The 15,983-nt window shown below is 46.6% G+C and overlaps 1 protein-coding gene across 1 annotated transcript; it reads left to right on the top strand.

Annotated features, from left to right (window-relative positions):
• The first annotated feature begins 269 nt into the window (after positions 1-269).
• LOC119455969 (beta-3 adrenergic receptor) lies at positions 270-2,865 on the top strand. Its single transcript, XM_037717525.2, has one exon. The coding sequence runs from the start codon at positions 270-272 to the stop codon at positions 1,362-1,364; it is 1,095 nt and encodes a 364-aa protein (XP_037573453.1). The 3' UTR covers positions 1,365-2,865.
• Positions 2,866-15,983: the final 13,118 nt, after the last annotated feature.

Raw genomic sequence — 15,983 nt, 5'->3', positions numbered from 1 at the left:
TTCCTTTGGTCGTGCTCGACACTGCTTCGCTCACAGCAAGCGCAGGCCAATCAGGAGACAATGGCCGCTTTACCTGCAGGTCTTAAACTGCTCTGTTCGTCACCGACCGTGGGAAGATTAGTGCGTCGCCGGGCCAAGTAATTTGTTAGCCGCCGCCTCAATCGAGCTCGTCCCGCGGCGGACTCGAGCGCGCGCACGGCGCCCCCGTACGGCGGCAGCAGCGTCGCGCCGGCGGTCCGCTGCCGTCCTCCTCTCAGAGTGCGTCTTGCATGCCGGGGGCCGGGCTGGCCGAGCCGGCCGCTCTGCGCTGGCTGGGCGTCGCGGTCGCCGCGCTCGTGCTCCTGGCCGCGCTTCTCGGCAACATGCTCGTGCTGGCCGTAGTGTGCCGGTTCCGGCGCATGCGGTCGCCGACCAACGTGCTGCTCGCGAGTCTCGCCACCGCCGACATTGCCGTCGCGTTGCTCGTGATGCCACCGCGACTCGCCTACGACCTGGTGCGTGCCTGGCGTCTGGGTCTGCTTGCCTGCCGCCTGTGGATCTCGTGCGATGTCATGTGCTGCACGGCGTCCATCCTGCACCTTCTCGCCGTGGCGCTGGACCGGTTCTGGGCCATCACAAGACCGCTGCGCTACCGGGTGTCCCGGAGGCGCTTGGCGCTCGCCGTAGCCGCCATCTGGCTCTGCTCGGCAGCCATCTCGTTCGTGCCCGTGCTGTTGGGCTGGCACGCTGACGGCAGCGCACCCGACGCCTCCGATTGCGGCCTGCGCGTCAACGCCGTGTACGCACTCGTGTCGTCGCTCACCTCCTTCTACCTGCCACTACCAGTGATGCTGTACGTGTACCTGCGCATCCTGCTGGTGGCCGGACGCCAGGCCCGCCAGATCCGGCTCTTGGAACGCTCTTTGGCTGGACCTTCGCCGGGACTGCGCCGGAGCCTGCGGCGCCGTTCCAAGCAGCTGCTCCACGACACCAAGGCGGTCCGGTCGCTGGGCATCGTGCTGGGCGTATTCTGCGCCTGCTGGCTGCCCTTCTTCCTCATGTACCTCATCACGGCCTGCTGCCCGGCCTGCGACCTCGGCTACGAGTGGAGCTGCGCCATCACGTGGCTCGGCTACTCCAACTCTGCCTTCAACCCTTGCATCTACGCCTTTCTGAACCGTGATTTCCGGGCAGCCTTCCAGGAGCTTTTAGGATGCGGCTCTCGTCGGCGCACCGCCGACGCTATGCTGGGCCCCGCGCGGCGACGTTCACTCGTGAAACCACCACCGTCGTGCGCGCATGCCGTCGCAACGGCCGTTTCCAGCACGGCACGCGTCGCGTCCATGGACTGCATGAAGGACTCTACTGAGGCCGAGCGCCGCTAGGGCCCGTCCAACAGCTGCAGCGCGCCCGACTCAGCCGTCTAGCAGCATTCTCCGCGAACTTTGGCGTGCGCTCGTGTTCACCTGGCTGCCGCAACCAGTCGATCGTTGTCGTGGAGAACCAACCCGAAGAAGGATAAGTGAACAAGCGGCAGGTCGTCTATCAGCATCGTTTATGTCATCCAGCGCTTCAAGTGAGCTAGGCCTACATCTCCAAAGGAGGCAGCCTACGAGGCAGCTGCCGAGACTCCGTGGATCTGCGCGGGCGGTGTGTGGTATGTGCCAAAAGAACGTCACCCCTCCGGTGCATTGATGCGGAAGCGATATGGCACCCATATTACGCATTTAGGGCTGGGGAAGGGACTCATCGTCTACGTCATTGTAATATGTGTCTATGGCGTCAAGCACTCCTCTTCATCCCTCGTCATTGCATGCCCTTCAACGTTGTGGCGTCGTCCTGGTCTTATTCACATCGTTCCACTAGTTGTACAGATGTTTCGGACGTTCGTTCATCGAAAATGTTCGTGGGGCATGAAGGCGAAGACGTCGACAGGGCACGGGTGACGAGTAGTGTGTTCAAACTAAGTATGGCCGTGAACGCAATCGTGCCGTAAACAGACGAGCTGGAATCGCCCTTGAAATTTCGCTCGGAAACCAGGGTCCGTACGAGAGTGTTCGAGAGAAATGCGACCGCAAGAAATGCGTGAGTTGGCTCAAACAAAATTCCTAGACCTTCGTTCCTCGTCGGTTCCAGCACTCCGGGACACTGGAAAACAAATGTACTTGCTGTGACAACTGCCCTTCAGTGTGCAATATTACGTGATGAAGAACTGATGAACTGTTTGGACGTGTACCAAGCAGCGGGCACTGCTTTGTGCACGTCCAAATACCGCGCTCTCCTGTCCAACTCGCCGTGTCGTCATTCGCGGAGGGAATCATGGAAGGATACGGAAACGCGAAAACTTTGTTCTATCTTCTGTTTAGTGAACGTGTATTGGCGTAGTTAATAAAAGGGACACTCCCAGAAGTGACGTTGTAGGTCAAAACAGAAAGCCATTCATTAAAAGTTTGTTGTGAAAAGCCTTTTCGCAAAACAGCCGATGCGTGCAGGCGCGAGACGACTGGTCTTACATTCACACATCTAACGCAGCTTGCTGGAAGAGCGAAGAATGATATAATCTAGATTTCCACCACTCTCCTATCAGCCCGAGTAGAGTCTTGTTTCGGAAACGGATGTTTTTCGCTCGACTACATATTTTTTATGTTTCTGCTAATACACGAATCTTTAGCGTCAAGTAGGAACACAGCGGATGCAAGTGTCCGCCATGTATTATTTCTTGGCGTAGTCCTTCAATGGAATTTTTCTACCTGATCCCCCGGACATTTATAAATATTATGATCAGTTTAAGTAAAACCCTATGAAGAAACACCGATAATTAGCACAAGGTAGGGCGTGTAAAAAATACAGCAGGCAGTAAAATCAACAGATAAAAAAAAAACTACATAAAGCACATGGCTAAATCTAGTTTTACCTGATTGTTATGTCTAGGTGTTTATTTGCCCCGTGATATTGGTTGTCTGCTCACCACGGTATTCGAATTGTTATTGTGAATCCATAGTTCACGCAGCCGGTGCTAGTAGTATTAAAAAACCTAACTGCACTATATTGTTGGTTAGATGGGAACTTGTTGAATTTGCAGAGTAAACAGACGTGTTCTGTCCAATACATCGTCATGGATACTGTAAGTCAAAACAGTGTACTGTAATTTTGAACACGAGTGTCAAAGCGTCCATTTGGGTGAATTCCTTCTTCATGAAGCAAGTGAAAGTTTGTTATAGTGGTTATAATATCACAGACAGTGCTTTGGATGTTGGCAAGCCCACGAAAGAGATTTAAAAAAAAGAAATGATACTTGCTTATGGAAGATTAGAGGCGACGTGTTCTTCTCTACGTTTGCGAACACCTTCACTAGTTCAATGCTACTTAGTAGACATAAGGGTATGAACCTCCACATTGGGCTGCGTATGTGGTTAGACCCACTAAAGCTTCCTGGGCTCCTTGCCACGAGGCTATCGTAACATTTGCTCTGTCATCAGATTACTTACCTGTGTAGATGCAGAGTAGTGTGGCAAGCCCATCAAAGAACAGCTCATGTCGGTAGCAAGACGTAAGCATCAGAAGACGCTGCGATCATCAGCGCCGCCGTATTTCGTACCTTAACGGCGTGAAGAAGGTCTTCGTGGTCTTGCTATGCATGTAAGGGTAGGATTTTTATTCATGCCACAGATACAGTGATTGCTATTATGCAGTATGAAATACATACAAACGTAACTGTACAGGGATCTCGCAGTTTTTGAGACAGGAGGGAGACGGGAAAGGAATAAGCGTAGCGATGATCTGCAACGTCTTATCCGCTTTCGTGTGATAAGTCCATTGTGGCTTTTCTATAAGTAGCGGTTCAATACGATGCAAAGCATGAAAAGTAAACATCGAATCTCTTGCCCCTTGTATTCTGTAGCTTCGGCTTTGAGGCTTGCGTGGGTACTGCGATATTCATGACTCTATGTGCAATTCTTGACCCCACTTGCATACATATTGAAACGGTAAAATAGAGGTGAACAAGTCGTGAATTAGGGAACTGAGGCAGCACCCGTGCAGTTTTTCGTAAGACTCCGCCTTCCAATTACAGTGAAATACTCCACAAATGAGGCGAGTCCTCAGATCTCGTCATAATAACTTATGGTTTCTGATGCACAGTACGTGAAGTATCTTATTACAGTAGCAGCGATACGACAAGCTCAACACTTTACAGAATGAAATGTCTAGAACAGCTAGATTCTTAGTTGTAGTGCTCAATTATTTGGCATACTCATAATTTACATTGTACTTCCTGACTCCGCTTGTTTAGCTTTGGTCTTGGTCTTTCTGCTTTCAACTCACTCTTGCTCTGGCAGGTAGTGCTCCTATAGAAAATCTTCACAGCTTAACTAAAAATGACTACAAGCTTCTCTTGCTCTAAGTGCAGCTACTTGAGGTTCGTGTGCATCGGCCATCACGAGGGTGCTGGATGCCATAGTGTGTCTTACGAGCAGACAAGTTATACCACGCGATTGTGGTAAGATATGAAAAGCTTCTGCGTAGAGCAAAAGGCACAAATGCAACATTAATCGGCCCTGTTGCTCCTTTCAAGGCTATTTTATATCGAAGTTCTCAGCTTCTGCATATTGTGTGGCACTATATTTTATGATGACGGTATATTTTTTTCAGCGTTATCATAATTCCCCCCATGTCGAATTCGGTTTTAAACTCGTAACTGACAGGAACACCAATTTAAAAGTGCCTAAAGCTGCATTTCTCTCTGGTAGCACTCTACTTTCCTGAGTAGCTTAAATGAGTCAATAGCGTTGTCTAGACACTCGCTATCAGACTGAATACTTTAAGTTATCGCAACAAATTTTGACTAAAAAATGTAAGCGAGAACTTGTGCCACTCTTCGTATAGTGTTTTGGAGGCCATTATTTCTTTCTTTCTTTCTTTCTGTAGCTGCAGTGCCAAAGGAGCAGAATCAAACACGACAGCATTCTGCGATCCCTGCATTGCGTGGTGGAACTTATCCTCTCCTAAAATGTAAACACTGCGAACCTGCAAACTTCCGTGATATGTGTACACATTTATCGAAAAACACACGTGCATAAAACACAATAAAGTTCATGGCAAAAATTCCTGCGCCAGCAAAAATCAAAGAGCCTGTGAGCAAAAAGAACGCGTAGCACATTGTAAACACGTGCTGACATGTTTGCCAAGTCGGGATCCCCGCACGTTTGCGAGATTCGAAGGTGCGGAGCAGCCAGCACGACTTTTCATTGTGTAACGCTTTGTAGGTGTATGCTGACGCATTCAGGAAGGCGGCTGCCGCGTCTGCGGTGCTCGTCCGGAGCCGTGATTCGCATGGTTACTCGAACAACGTGACAAGAGTTTGAATTCCGCCATGCATCCCGGTAGTTTGTTGAATCTGTTGCGCCCCGGAACTTTGAAACTAGCGCCGTTGTCATTTGACTAGCTGCTGGGGAACATGAGTTAAGGTTGCCCGATGCGGGGTACCTTTCATTTCACAAATGTGCGAGTAGACGAGTGTTTGCGGAACGGTGTTGTATTGTACTAGCCTCTACTTAATTTATGGAGATGCCTGACGGGACGCATAATGAAAGTGTCGCCATCAAATTACAGGCGATATCAGCGCTTCTTCGTCATTGATACCTCGTCTCCTTACATGAATTTATAATTGAGTACGGGAGCTTCTACACTTTGCATTTTATGCAAACTACGTACATTTTATGTCAAAGGTTACCTGCAGTGAAGGGCTCCGATTGAAAGCGTGTTTTACTCAGAAGAAACTCGTTTTGTGCACTACGCTATAAATTAAAGAAGCAATAACTGTTGTCCGCATTTAAGTGAAGGCGAAGTAGTGATAAAAAATGTTTATAATTTGGTATCTCACATTCGAGGCTTGTTAGACAAAACATTGTGCAGAGAGTTTACAAGTTGGATATCTGAAAAGTGCGACTGAGATAAATGTTCATCCTATCCCTGCCTCATGCCCACACACAAGCACACATGATGCAATTTGCACGTAACTTGTATACACACAGTCCTAGTCGTGTACATACATGCTTGCTGCACGATCTGGAAACAAAACTTAACGTACCGCGAAGGGAATAATGAGAAGTGGTAACGGTGCTTACTTTTTTTTGTCTTTGCGTGCATTTACGCTAGATCATACGCAGCGTACTGCACAGTGCTCAGCGACTCACACGCGATAATCAGCCCTCATGGCAGCCACCACTTTTTGTGCCACCGTTGGGCGCTGGGGACACCGAGCTGATGCATTGTGGGATACGATGAAAGCAGGGGCCCTTGTGACTCATTGTGACAGCATTTGGCCCTCCCCAGTGATCACATAGTGCTCAACGGTGGTGCAAAAAGCACCGGCCGCAATGCGCACTGATTATAGCGTTTGAATCGCTGAGCACTACATGCATTACAGTGCTCTATAGTTAGCGGTAAATTAAATTGTGTGCAGCTTCTTTGCATTGAAGATTCACAGTGGAGGGACGGCAACAGTGGAGATATCTATATCAATTTTGATCACCTGGACCCGTATTCACAAAAGCATCTTACGCTGAAATTGTTGGTAGAAGAAAATACCAGCCAATCCTAGTGCTGGATGCATTATTAGCGAATTTGACCAACCAATGACAACGATGAATTGTGAACAAAACACTTTTTGAATTCGGCTCCCGTTCGTTAACGTGCACCCAAAGCACGGTGCACGAAGCGTTTTCGCATACCACCCCCGTCGGAGTGCAGTCACCGGTACCGGGAGTAGATTGCCATGCAACTTTGCTGTTTGTGTATCTGTATACGAGGGTCGAAGTCTCGACCGGCACTGTAGACTTTACCTTCTGGCTCCTCTCAGACAATGTCTAAGAAACCAAGTAAACGAAACATGATACTTGAACCCGCAACCTTGCTCTGAGCGGCAGAACGCCGTAGCGACTGACCCACCGTGGTGGGACTCTAGCGGTGCAACAATATCTCGGTGGCCTTTGAGACAAGGGTCGAACTCTTACGAAACCGGATGGAGAGGTGCGCTTGTGTGCCTTGGCGGAAGCAGAACCTCGCTTTCCCTTCGGTACGCGCATTCGGCGCGCCCATCAGTCAGCGAAAAGTTTATTTAAAGCAACATGAACGGCTGCCCGAAAGAGTCGGCTTACGCGCGCCGAAATCGTGTAGCTGGCATCGCCCAGTCTATAGGAGTTGTACTTCGTATATAGGTTCTCCCACGTAACTTGAGCAAGGTACTTCAAAAATGAAACGCAGTGCGGACGCGAATCGAACCGAACGTGTTCGATTGTGTTGACAATAGCCTAGAGTAACTCAGGCTATTTTTTATGTCCGCCATAACTGAATATTTATTTACATTTAAACACCCAACTTTTTTATTTTATGGCTTAAGACCACAAGTGCAATACGAAAATTTGTATAGCAAATTCAGAAACCACATAATAATATGTTTTCTGCGCGATATGTCTCAGCGTAGTTCTTTTTCCGCGTGCCAAAGGATGCCCGCGATATACCAAAAAAGGAAGAAAAGAAGAACACGTGATGGGGTGCTTGCGCAATGCTATTATGTTGCGTTCAAGCGTGCAATGGGTTAACAAGCGCGGCCGCAACCCGACTGTGGCTTCATCGCCGCTCTATCGCTTCCGCAGCGCCCGGCCAGTAGCATGCATTAGCGCCGTTGGGCGACAAGAGCTGGAGGCCCAGGGTCCGAATTCACAAAAGCTTCTTACGCTAAATTTTTTCGTAAGAAAGAATTTTAGTCAATCCGGAGGCCAGACATATAATAGAGAAGGCGGCCAGCCAATGGCAAAACGAACTTACAAAATAAAAGCTTTGTGAATCTGGCTCCAGATGCTTACAGCCGGCGTAACGCCCTGTCACTTCCTCGTGGTCACTTGTTCAACCCTTGCACGCTTGAGCGTAGCACATTAGCAGTGCGCAAGCGCTCCATCACGTGTTTTTTTTTTTTTTCGTATTTCATGGGTATTTTTTAGCACGTGGAAAAAATAACTACGTGAGACATATTGCGTAGAAAACAATTTATTAGGTGGTTACTGAACGTGCTCTACAACTTTGCGCATCACACTTGTGGTCTTAAGTCATTAATGAAAATGTTGCATAATTAATGTAATTCAATTATGAGTTATGGCGCAAATAAAAAATAGCCTGAGTTACTCTAGGCTATTGCCAACACTATACGTTTGGTTCGATTCGCATCCGAAGTGCATTTCAATTTTGTAGTATTGGCTCATGTTACGGGGGACAACTTGTATATATTGGCGCAGTCTGAAGGAGCACACTTTCATATGCAACACACCTTTCGCCTGCTGAGGATATCGGATATCGAAAGCCTTCCTATCAGACTGCGCGTCGGCATCTTTTTACTCATGCAGTCAGGATGCGTGGTCAGCGTGTGGCGGTTTCACATTCGCAGGGTTTCCAATTTTCCCGATGCTGAATTTGTTTTGAGACGAAAACAACGCTGCACAAGGTGCAATGACTTCATTTCATTTCATTTACTTAAAGACTTCTAATAAAAGGGGTATTACATAAGGAGTGGGTACATAAGTTATACAGATATATTAATAAAGTATGCACAAACGATACAGGTATATAGTGAAGTCGTAAGATGAACATTAGTCGCAAACAGGGTTTACATCTATATATAGCAATAAAATAGTTCAAGAACTCGGGTAATTACATAAAGCATAAAGAAATTGTCTTTGGGAGCTTATTGTGGCAATGTTACCGGGAAGGCCGTTTCAGTCACTGGCTGCTCTGTAAAGAAATGATGCTGAAAATGCTGTAGTATGGACTCGTGGACAGGCAGCTTGAAAGAGATGACCAATGCGATTAGATATGAGTGAAGGGACTGAGACGTCAGGTTCGGGATTAAGTTATGAGTTGTAGAGCTTGTCGAACAGTGCCAGGCTAGTAATGTGGCGAAGATGTGAAAGGAGGGACATGCCGGACTGCCCTTTTAGTGACGTAACACTTATGTTGTACGAATACAAAAAGCGGATGAATCTTGTGGCACGTTCCCGAACTGACTCAAGTGCATTTATTAGGTATGTTTGGTGTGGATGGCAAATTGCATATGTGTACTCCAGTTTAGTTAATACGAGTGAGGTGTACGCGAGCAGTTTTACGTGTGGCGGTGCATGCCGTAAATGACCTTTTAGGAACCCAAGCATTTCGTTAGCTGATGAGATGATACTATATTAACGTGTCGACGCCAAGACAAGTTATTAGAGAAGGTGACACCGAGATAGTTAAACGAGTTGACTAGTTCCAAGATGGCATCTGCAATTATATAAGGAAAGAAAAGACGAATATGACGACGAGTAAACAACACAGCTTTACATTTAGCAGGGTTAAGCGTCATTAGACAATGTTCACTCCATTCCTGTACAATAATTTTTAAGATAAGGGTGAATTGGTCAGACACATTAGTGATAGAGCGGTAGATTATACAATCATTGGCGAACATCCGGATAGATCGTTGATATAAATTAGGGAAAGAAGAGGACCAATAACAGAACCTTGTGGGACACCTGATGTTACCGGAAGGGAGATCTTTGATCACCTATAATGACTGATTGGAAGCGTCTGGTTAGGAATTATCTGTTACAGTTTAGTACATTAGGGTGTAATTTTAATTGAGAAAGGTTGAAAATTAGACGTTCATGTGGTACTTTATCGAAGGCTTTCGCGTAGTCCAGAAAAATTGCATTGGTTTCAAGGTTGCGATCGAGATTGGAATGTATGTCATGCGCGAAAATGGCGAGTTGTGTTTCGCCAGACAAACCCTTGCGAAAGCCATGCTGTCAAGAATGAAACAAGTTATTTGGATCTACAAAGTTGACGATTTGAGAGTAAATGACATATCCCATGATTTTGCAGGACACCCTTGTTAAGGAAATTGGGCGTTAGTTTAATGGGCTGTTTATGTCGCCTGATTTGAAGACTGGCACGACCTTCCCGGTTTTCCATTCAAATGGACTAACACATGTGGCGAGTGACTGAGAAAACAGTAGTGGCAGATATGGAAACCACAATAGACGCGAAGTACAGCTGCACGTAATCACGGTCTCACTGGTAGTTAGTTAGAACAAGTTAGTTTTGAATTCATTGGCAGTTTTTGAATTGATCCCATCGTAACCAGCAGAAATTGAGAGTTTTAAGTTGTCTGTTGTAAATTAAACACCGTTAACTAAAATGCAACACTGGGCATGGTAAACGATAAAGGGCAAGGTGGACAATGCACCGAAATGTCCGATTCATTCGTAAATAGGGAAGAAAATGCAGAGTTAAAAATACTGGCACTATCAACGTCGGTTCTAACTTCCCTAGACTCTGTGGTAATTACGACAGAAAGCGCTTCTTGTGGGTTTATGGTTTTCCATAATAGCCTTGCATTGTTTCTTGGCATATTGGTAGGTTGGTGTGATGAAATGAATGCTTGGCACTACGTATTTCTGATAGATAGGTCGCTTCAGCGGCATAATACTTGTCCCATGAGCATGGGGCGTTGCTTAGCTTAGCAGTGCGATAAAGGAGTTTTTTTTTTCATGTCAGCGATTTAGTCAACCACAGCTCCTGCATGTTAGCTCGGAAGGTAATTTAGGGGATATGTGCTTGCGTTAGCTCCGTTATTGTTTGTTTAAAGTGTGACCAGTTGTTGTGGTAGAGCGGTGAGAAAAATCTGTTTCAAAGGCCGTAACATGTTAAGTTCGCGGTTTATTTATTCATAGTTGCCTCTATCATATAAACATGTTGTGTTTTATGTGTGTTTGGCATGCGATAGGAGTAAAGTTAAAAATGCAGTGCATGACCTTGTGATCGCTAATTTCTTTCAGATAAGTGAGGCTAAGGAGACTTAACTGGTTAGTATTAAGTACAGTATGTTTACAGTTCTGTGGGTAATACGGGTTAGTTGAGTTACTAATTGGGTGAGGTTAAAGTTGAGGCAAACATTAACAAAATTTATCTCTTCTACATGACCAGTAGTAGAAGAAATTTTGTTAAGCCAGGTGATGGTCGGAAAGTTGAAGTCCCCGAAGAGGATCAGGTGTGCATTAGGGTGTGCCGACGTTATTTCCGCTTAGGGTGTTATTAAGTAAGAAATCTGTATTACTGTGCGGAGGCCTGTAGCTTACACCAAGTAATACGGTTTGCGGTGAGGCGCGACAAAGAAGCCAAAGAATTTCTAGATCGGAGGCGATCGACATTAACTCTGGAAAGTGACAAGCTCTCCTCGGCTGCTATTATAAGCCCTCCTCCTCGTGTGTTTCCGCGGTCTTTCCGAAAGACCTTGAAGGTTGGTAGGTCAGCCACAATTTCGCTGTAAGTTATGTCACGTGTTAACCATGTTTCTTTTAGTATCAGTAAATTTCCCTGACTTGCTGATACAATGTTAGACACGTGTTCTCGCGTGGACAAAAGCTGGGTAACTTAGTAAAAGCGAGAGAAAAGGACAGGTTACTGCGGTTGGTTGTCTGGGGAGGACCGGTAACTTTCTTAGGAGTGCGTGGTTGGTATGCTTCTTTACGGATTGTGATTGTTCATCATAGGTGTAGCGCTTCGTATCAATGAAAAGTGTTTTATACCTGAGGCTGAAAGGAACAGATTTCGCCTTGGCAAAAGAAAGAAGGTGTCTGCGTGCAGCGCGTACCGAGCGGGAAAAATCCTCCCCGACGCTGTGTAGCGTGCGCTTAAACTTGCGTATTTGTCACAGAATTGATTCCTTGGTTATGTGAAAGGTGAATTTAACGATGATGGATGGCGGTGATGTGAATGGCAGCCGAGGCGATGAACGTGTTCTTCTTCTCTCAGGCCAATGCTTATGTTTAGATGGTTGCGGCAATGACGGATGAATAGTTCCTCGGACCGTGGAAAAGTTTCCGATGGCACAGCGCCAGGAAGGCCGTAAAAAACAGTTTATTCCGCCTCTAAATATTTTCTGTGTCGTCCATACGAGCTTCAATGTTCCGTACTAGGCGAGCCGCCTGGGCGGTGTCTGTTCGTACAGAAGATAATTCAGCTTGCAAAGGGGCAAGGTTATGGTGCAGGTTTTCCAGGACAACCATCCGCGGACTTAGTTCTGTTAATATCTTGTCCGTTGTTAGGACCTGACCCGTTAGTTATTTTACTTCGTTGACTAGCGTCATTTGACCTACGGTCAATTTTCGTAATTCAGAAAGTACGATTGCCGTATCAGGACCAGGGATGAACAGATTCGACAGCAATGACAACGCAGCACTGGGGGCCCGGCAGCTGCAGTAAAATGTAGACACTGGATCTCTTAGGAAACAGAGCATACTTGTCAACTGACCTGCATCATAAAAAGCAGTGGATGAGTAGTCTGTGATGTGGCACAGCCACCGACTCCACAGGACGTCGCCACTGGGTGCTGCATATTTATAGGTGACGAATCAGTTGATGCAGATGGCGATGGTTCGTTCCATGTATCGATGAGGGCCAAAGATGGTGAGTACGCTTCCGTGGACAAATGCGTTGCGGTTTTCGGCTAATGAACGACTCCTGGAACGCAAGCCTGGCGTTATGGCGCAAAGCAGGTACAGTTGTCCCGAATTGCCGCACAGAACAGGGCGTTCAGTGCGACTTACGTGTGTACCTGCATCATGAAAGTCGGTGGATGAGTGGTATGTGATGTTCCGCAGCCACCGGGCCCACCACCGGGCCACCGAGGCCAAGGCGTGTCGTTGAATGTGCACGTGTTAATTGTTGTTGATAGTGGTTACACCGAACTTCCTGCTCCTCGATCCGTGGCTCGTCTGGCCATTTAGAAAGGCGAAAGCAAGTGTGCGGGCTAGGGCAAACAATCGCTAAAATATGGATAGCAATTGGGAAAGCAGTCAGCAAAAGCACCAAGTTAAAAGCTTTTTGACAAAAGCCATTGGCAGCACCTATTTTAGAATGGAAACTTCCTGCAATAATGCAATGCGCAATGAAGAAAATTAAAATAAAACTCCGAGACCAATGTTGGAGCCAAGGTAACTTGTGCTAATGTAGAGGTTTTCAGCACTCGTTTCAGCTTTCATAATATCGTCATGAAAGGACGCCTCGCATTTTTGTTCATTGCGCCTTCTCCTTCGTTGCTTAGTAAAACGCTCGCTTTGTGATCGGCAACCTACATCATACCTGATGTTACGAGGCGGTAACAATTTCGGTAGTGACTTAACGAGGCAGCATGCCTAGATGCTAAGCGAAAATTTATTGTGTGCATTATCACGGCTTATGTTGATGCGAGCAGGAGTAATTGAATATCTCTGTAAGAGGCTACTGTGACGGCCACTGGATAAAAAAAAAAAAAAAAAAAAAAAGGAAAGAAGGTCCGGCCTGCCGCGTAAGGCGGACTGCAATGGGAGCGAACGTCACAGCCGTAGTTGCATTCTTGGCCGCTTGGCTGGGACGAATGGCGCAAGCTGACGGGGATGTACGCGTCGGCTTCCATGGGCGACGGCGTTCCACTCGCGTTCCTGACGAATTTTCTATGCCTATCCCAGACAACAATCCCCGACTGGTGGCGCAGCGGCGGATGACGCCGTTTTCGATGCACGTGGCAGGCCGCACCTTTCTTTTTATCCAGCGGCCACGCCACTGTCGATCAGTTGATTAAAAAAATTTAATTATGGGGCTTTACGTGCCAAAACCAGTTCTGATTATGAGGCACGCCGTAGTGGGGGACTCCGGCCATTTCGACCACCTGGGGTTCTTTAACGTGCACCTAAATCTAACTACACGGGTGTTTTCGCATTTCGCCCTCATCGAAATGCGGCCGCCGTGGCTGGGATTCGATCCCGCGACCTCGTGCTCAGCAGTGGATTAAAATAGGCTGAATGATGACAATGATGGCTTCAGATAAAAAAAAATGAGCTGATCAGAAGTCTGTTGGTGCCTACCACACAGGTCCCTGAAAGGCCGCCCCATGTACACCATGTATCATTGCATAGGTACGTAGGTTACCACTGGCAGGTCAGTAAAGCTATAAAGCGTGTTTTATATCATAACTCTCCTGGTTGTCTTTGTTCTTGAAAGCCGAAGCCTTCCGATGAATCCTACCGTTGTGCCTTACTGGTGTGTTTTGCCGCTTGCTGGCCACCCGTGATGTAAACAGGTAAACAAAATCGCCGTGATAAATGCAGATATGACATTAAAACTTTCCTGAAGCTTAGCACTTGCGCCACTTTCCGATTATTCAAGGCAAATTTTGACATTGTAACCCGGGCCATTTGGAAATTTGAACCCAGCATATATCCGAGGTACTACGTAACCGAACCAAATCGTGAATTCGTCACTATAAGCAGTACCCTCTGATGCGACGTACGGTGTGCATGCCTCGATCGGATGGCCATTAGTTGTGCCTTTGGATCATCACTCATTCCTCAAAAGACGTATGCTCACTGCCACTGGCAGGTTGGTTGGCGACCTCGCTTAAATTGTGCATGGTCTTATTTCTTTACAAATACATTCTACACACTCGATCACTGGCCTCACGCCCTACCTACCCGAGAATTTCAGCTCCTAAGGGCTCTTACCCTACGCCATAGTCGTCGCTCTTGTATCTGAAAATAAAAGTACGCTCATAAATCACTACCACATTAAAATAGCCTGCGATTTGATATTTTCGTGGTACTCGAGTCGAAGTTACCCTGAAACGTTTTGTCATCGTAATAATGGATCAGGTGAAATGTTAGGTAAATTGTTGCACGCCTTTTTGTTGCGTGTTCAACAGTGCCGATAGTAGCACATATTTAAGTCACAACGACACGGTCACGCTGAACTCGAGCTTTGTTTTTTAGTCTAGAATGATTGTCTGTTTCTTAAATGAATCCAACGTCACTGGGGATTTCACACCACACACATCTGAAGAACGAAAGTGTAGCGACCAAAAGTTGAGCGATAGTGAGGTGAGAGTATGGTTAAGTTCTCACCGAGAAACCACATTGTGCGAGGATGCCCTTGCATTATCACGATTATTATGTGCTGCCGCATCGGCGACATCCGATGTAATTATTCGCCAGCGACGCAGATGCACAAACAATCACTTACATAATAAGTTGTGAAATGCAGAATAAAATTGCTTAAGCAGTTGCTTCGCATTATTGAAGTTAATATGACTTTGTGAGTTCAGTGATATTCAAACGGTTTCGTATACTTCAGCGAAACGAAACTTGTATTGTGTATGTGGTGAATACTGTCAGCCCAAGCTCAGTTTCTAATGCAAAAATGCCACACATAACCAATGCACCTTTAGAAAATGAAAATCCAGCCGTATTTATTTTATGATATTGGACAGTTTTATTTATCTTAGTGGCACGTCCAACTCCCTCTTTAGTCGGCACATGCTGAATAACATTTGCCTATAATATCACCAGTAGTGTTTGTGCCCTATCCGTCTCTGTTCCGTTCGAAAAAGAGAAAAAAAATTGCTGCTACTGAAAATTATGCCATAGAAAGCCCGTGAAAGAAACCGTGTATTCAGCTTTAGGTGCTCTTACTACGAAGTCTCTTATGAAACGGATCAACGCTCTAAACGGCATCAAAAGTTTGGCATGCGATAGCATTTCCCACGTTGGCTGCATGCAATTGGACTTGAAAGAAGAGTGTAGCCGCAAATTTTAAAGTTTACCACATTCGTAGGCACTACTGATTTCGCATGCAGTATTCTGGAAAGGTCAATAGCTTACGTGGCTTAGACTGACTGTTGCTATTGCAAATAATGCAGTATTGTGAAAAACTTCGCCCTTACGGATGCCGCGGCCGCTGACGGTGAATGACGCGAATCGATGGCTTTTGTGAGAGGGATTTTACGAGGCTGACGTTTGAAGTTATTTAAGCGTAGCTTTCTTAGCCTCGTCCTGCACTTTAGAGGTATGCACACTAACGTCAAAATTCTGCCCTCCCACAACTCATGAAAATCGGGCCACAAGATTTTAGTCTTTGTCGGAATGGAAATCGAGGAAGAAACGTAA

Source organism: Dermacentor silvarum, chromosome 1 (genome assembly GCF_013339745.2).
Source record: "Dermacentor silvarum isolate Dsil-2018 chromosome 1, BIME_Dsil_1.4, whole genome shotgun sequence".
NCBI lineage: Eukaryota > Metazoa > Arthropoda > Arachnida > Ixodida > Ixodidae > Dermacentor > Dermacentor silvarum.
The sequence above is the reverse complement of the archived record's forward strand: the minus strand, read 5'-3'. Positions and strand labels throughout refer to the sequence as shown.

Coding starts and splice junctions, on each gene's coding strand:
- LOC119455969 (XM_037717525.2), top strand. CDS start 270: ATGCCGGGGGCCGGGCTGGCCGAGCCGGCCGCTCTGCGCTGGCTGGGC.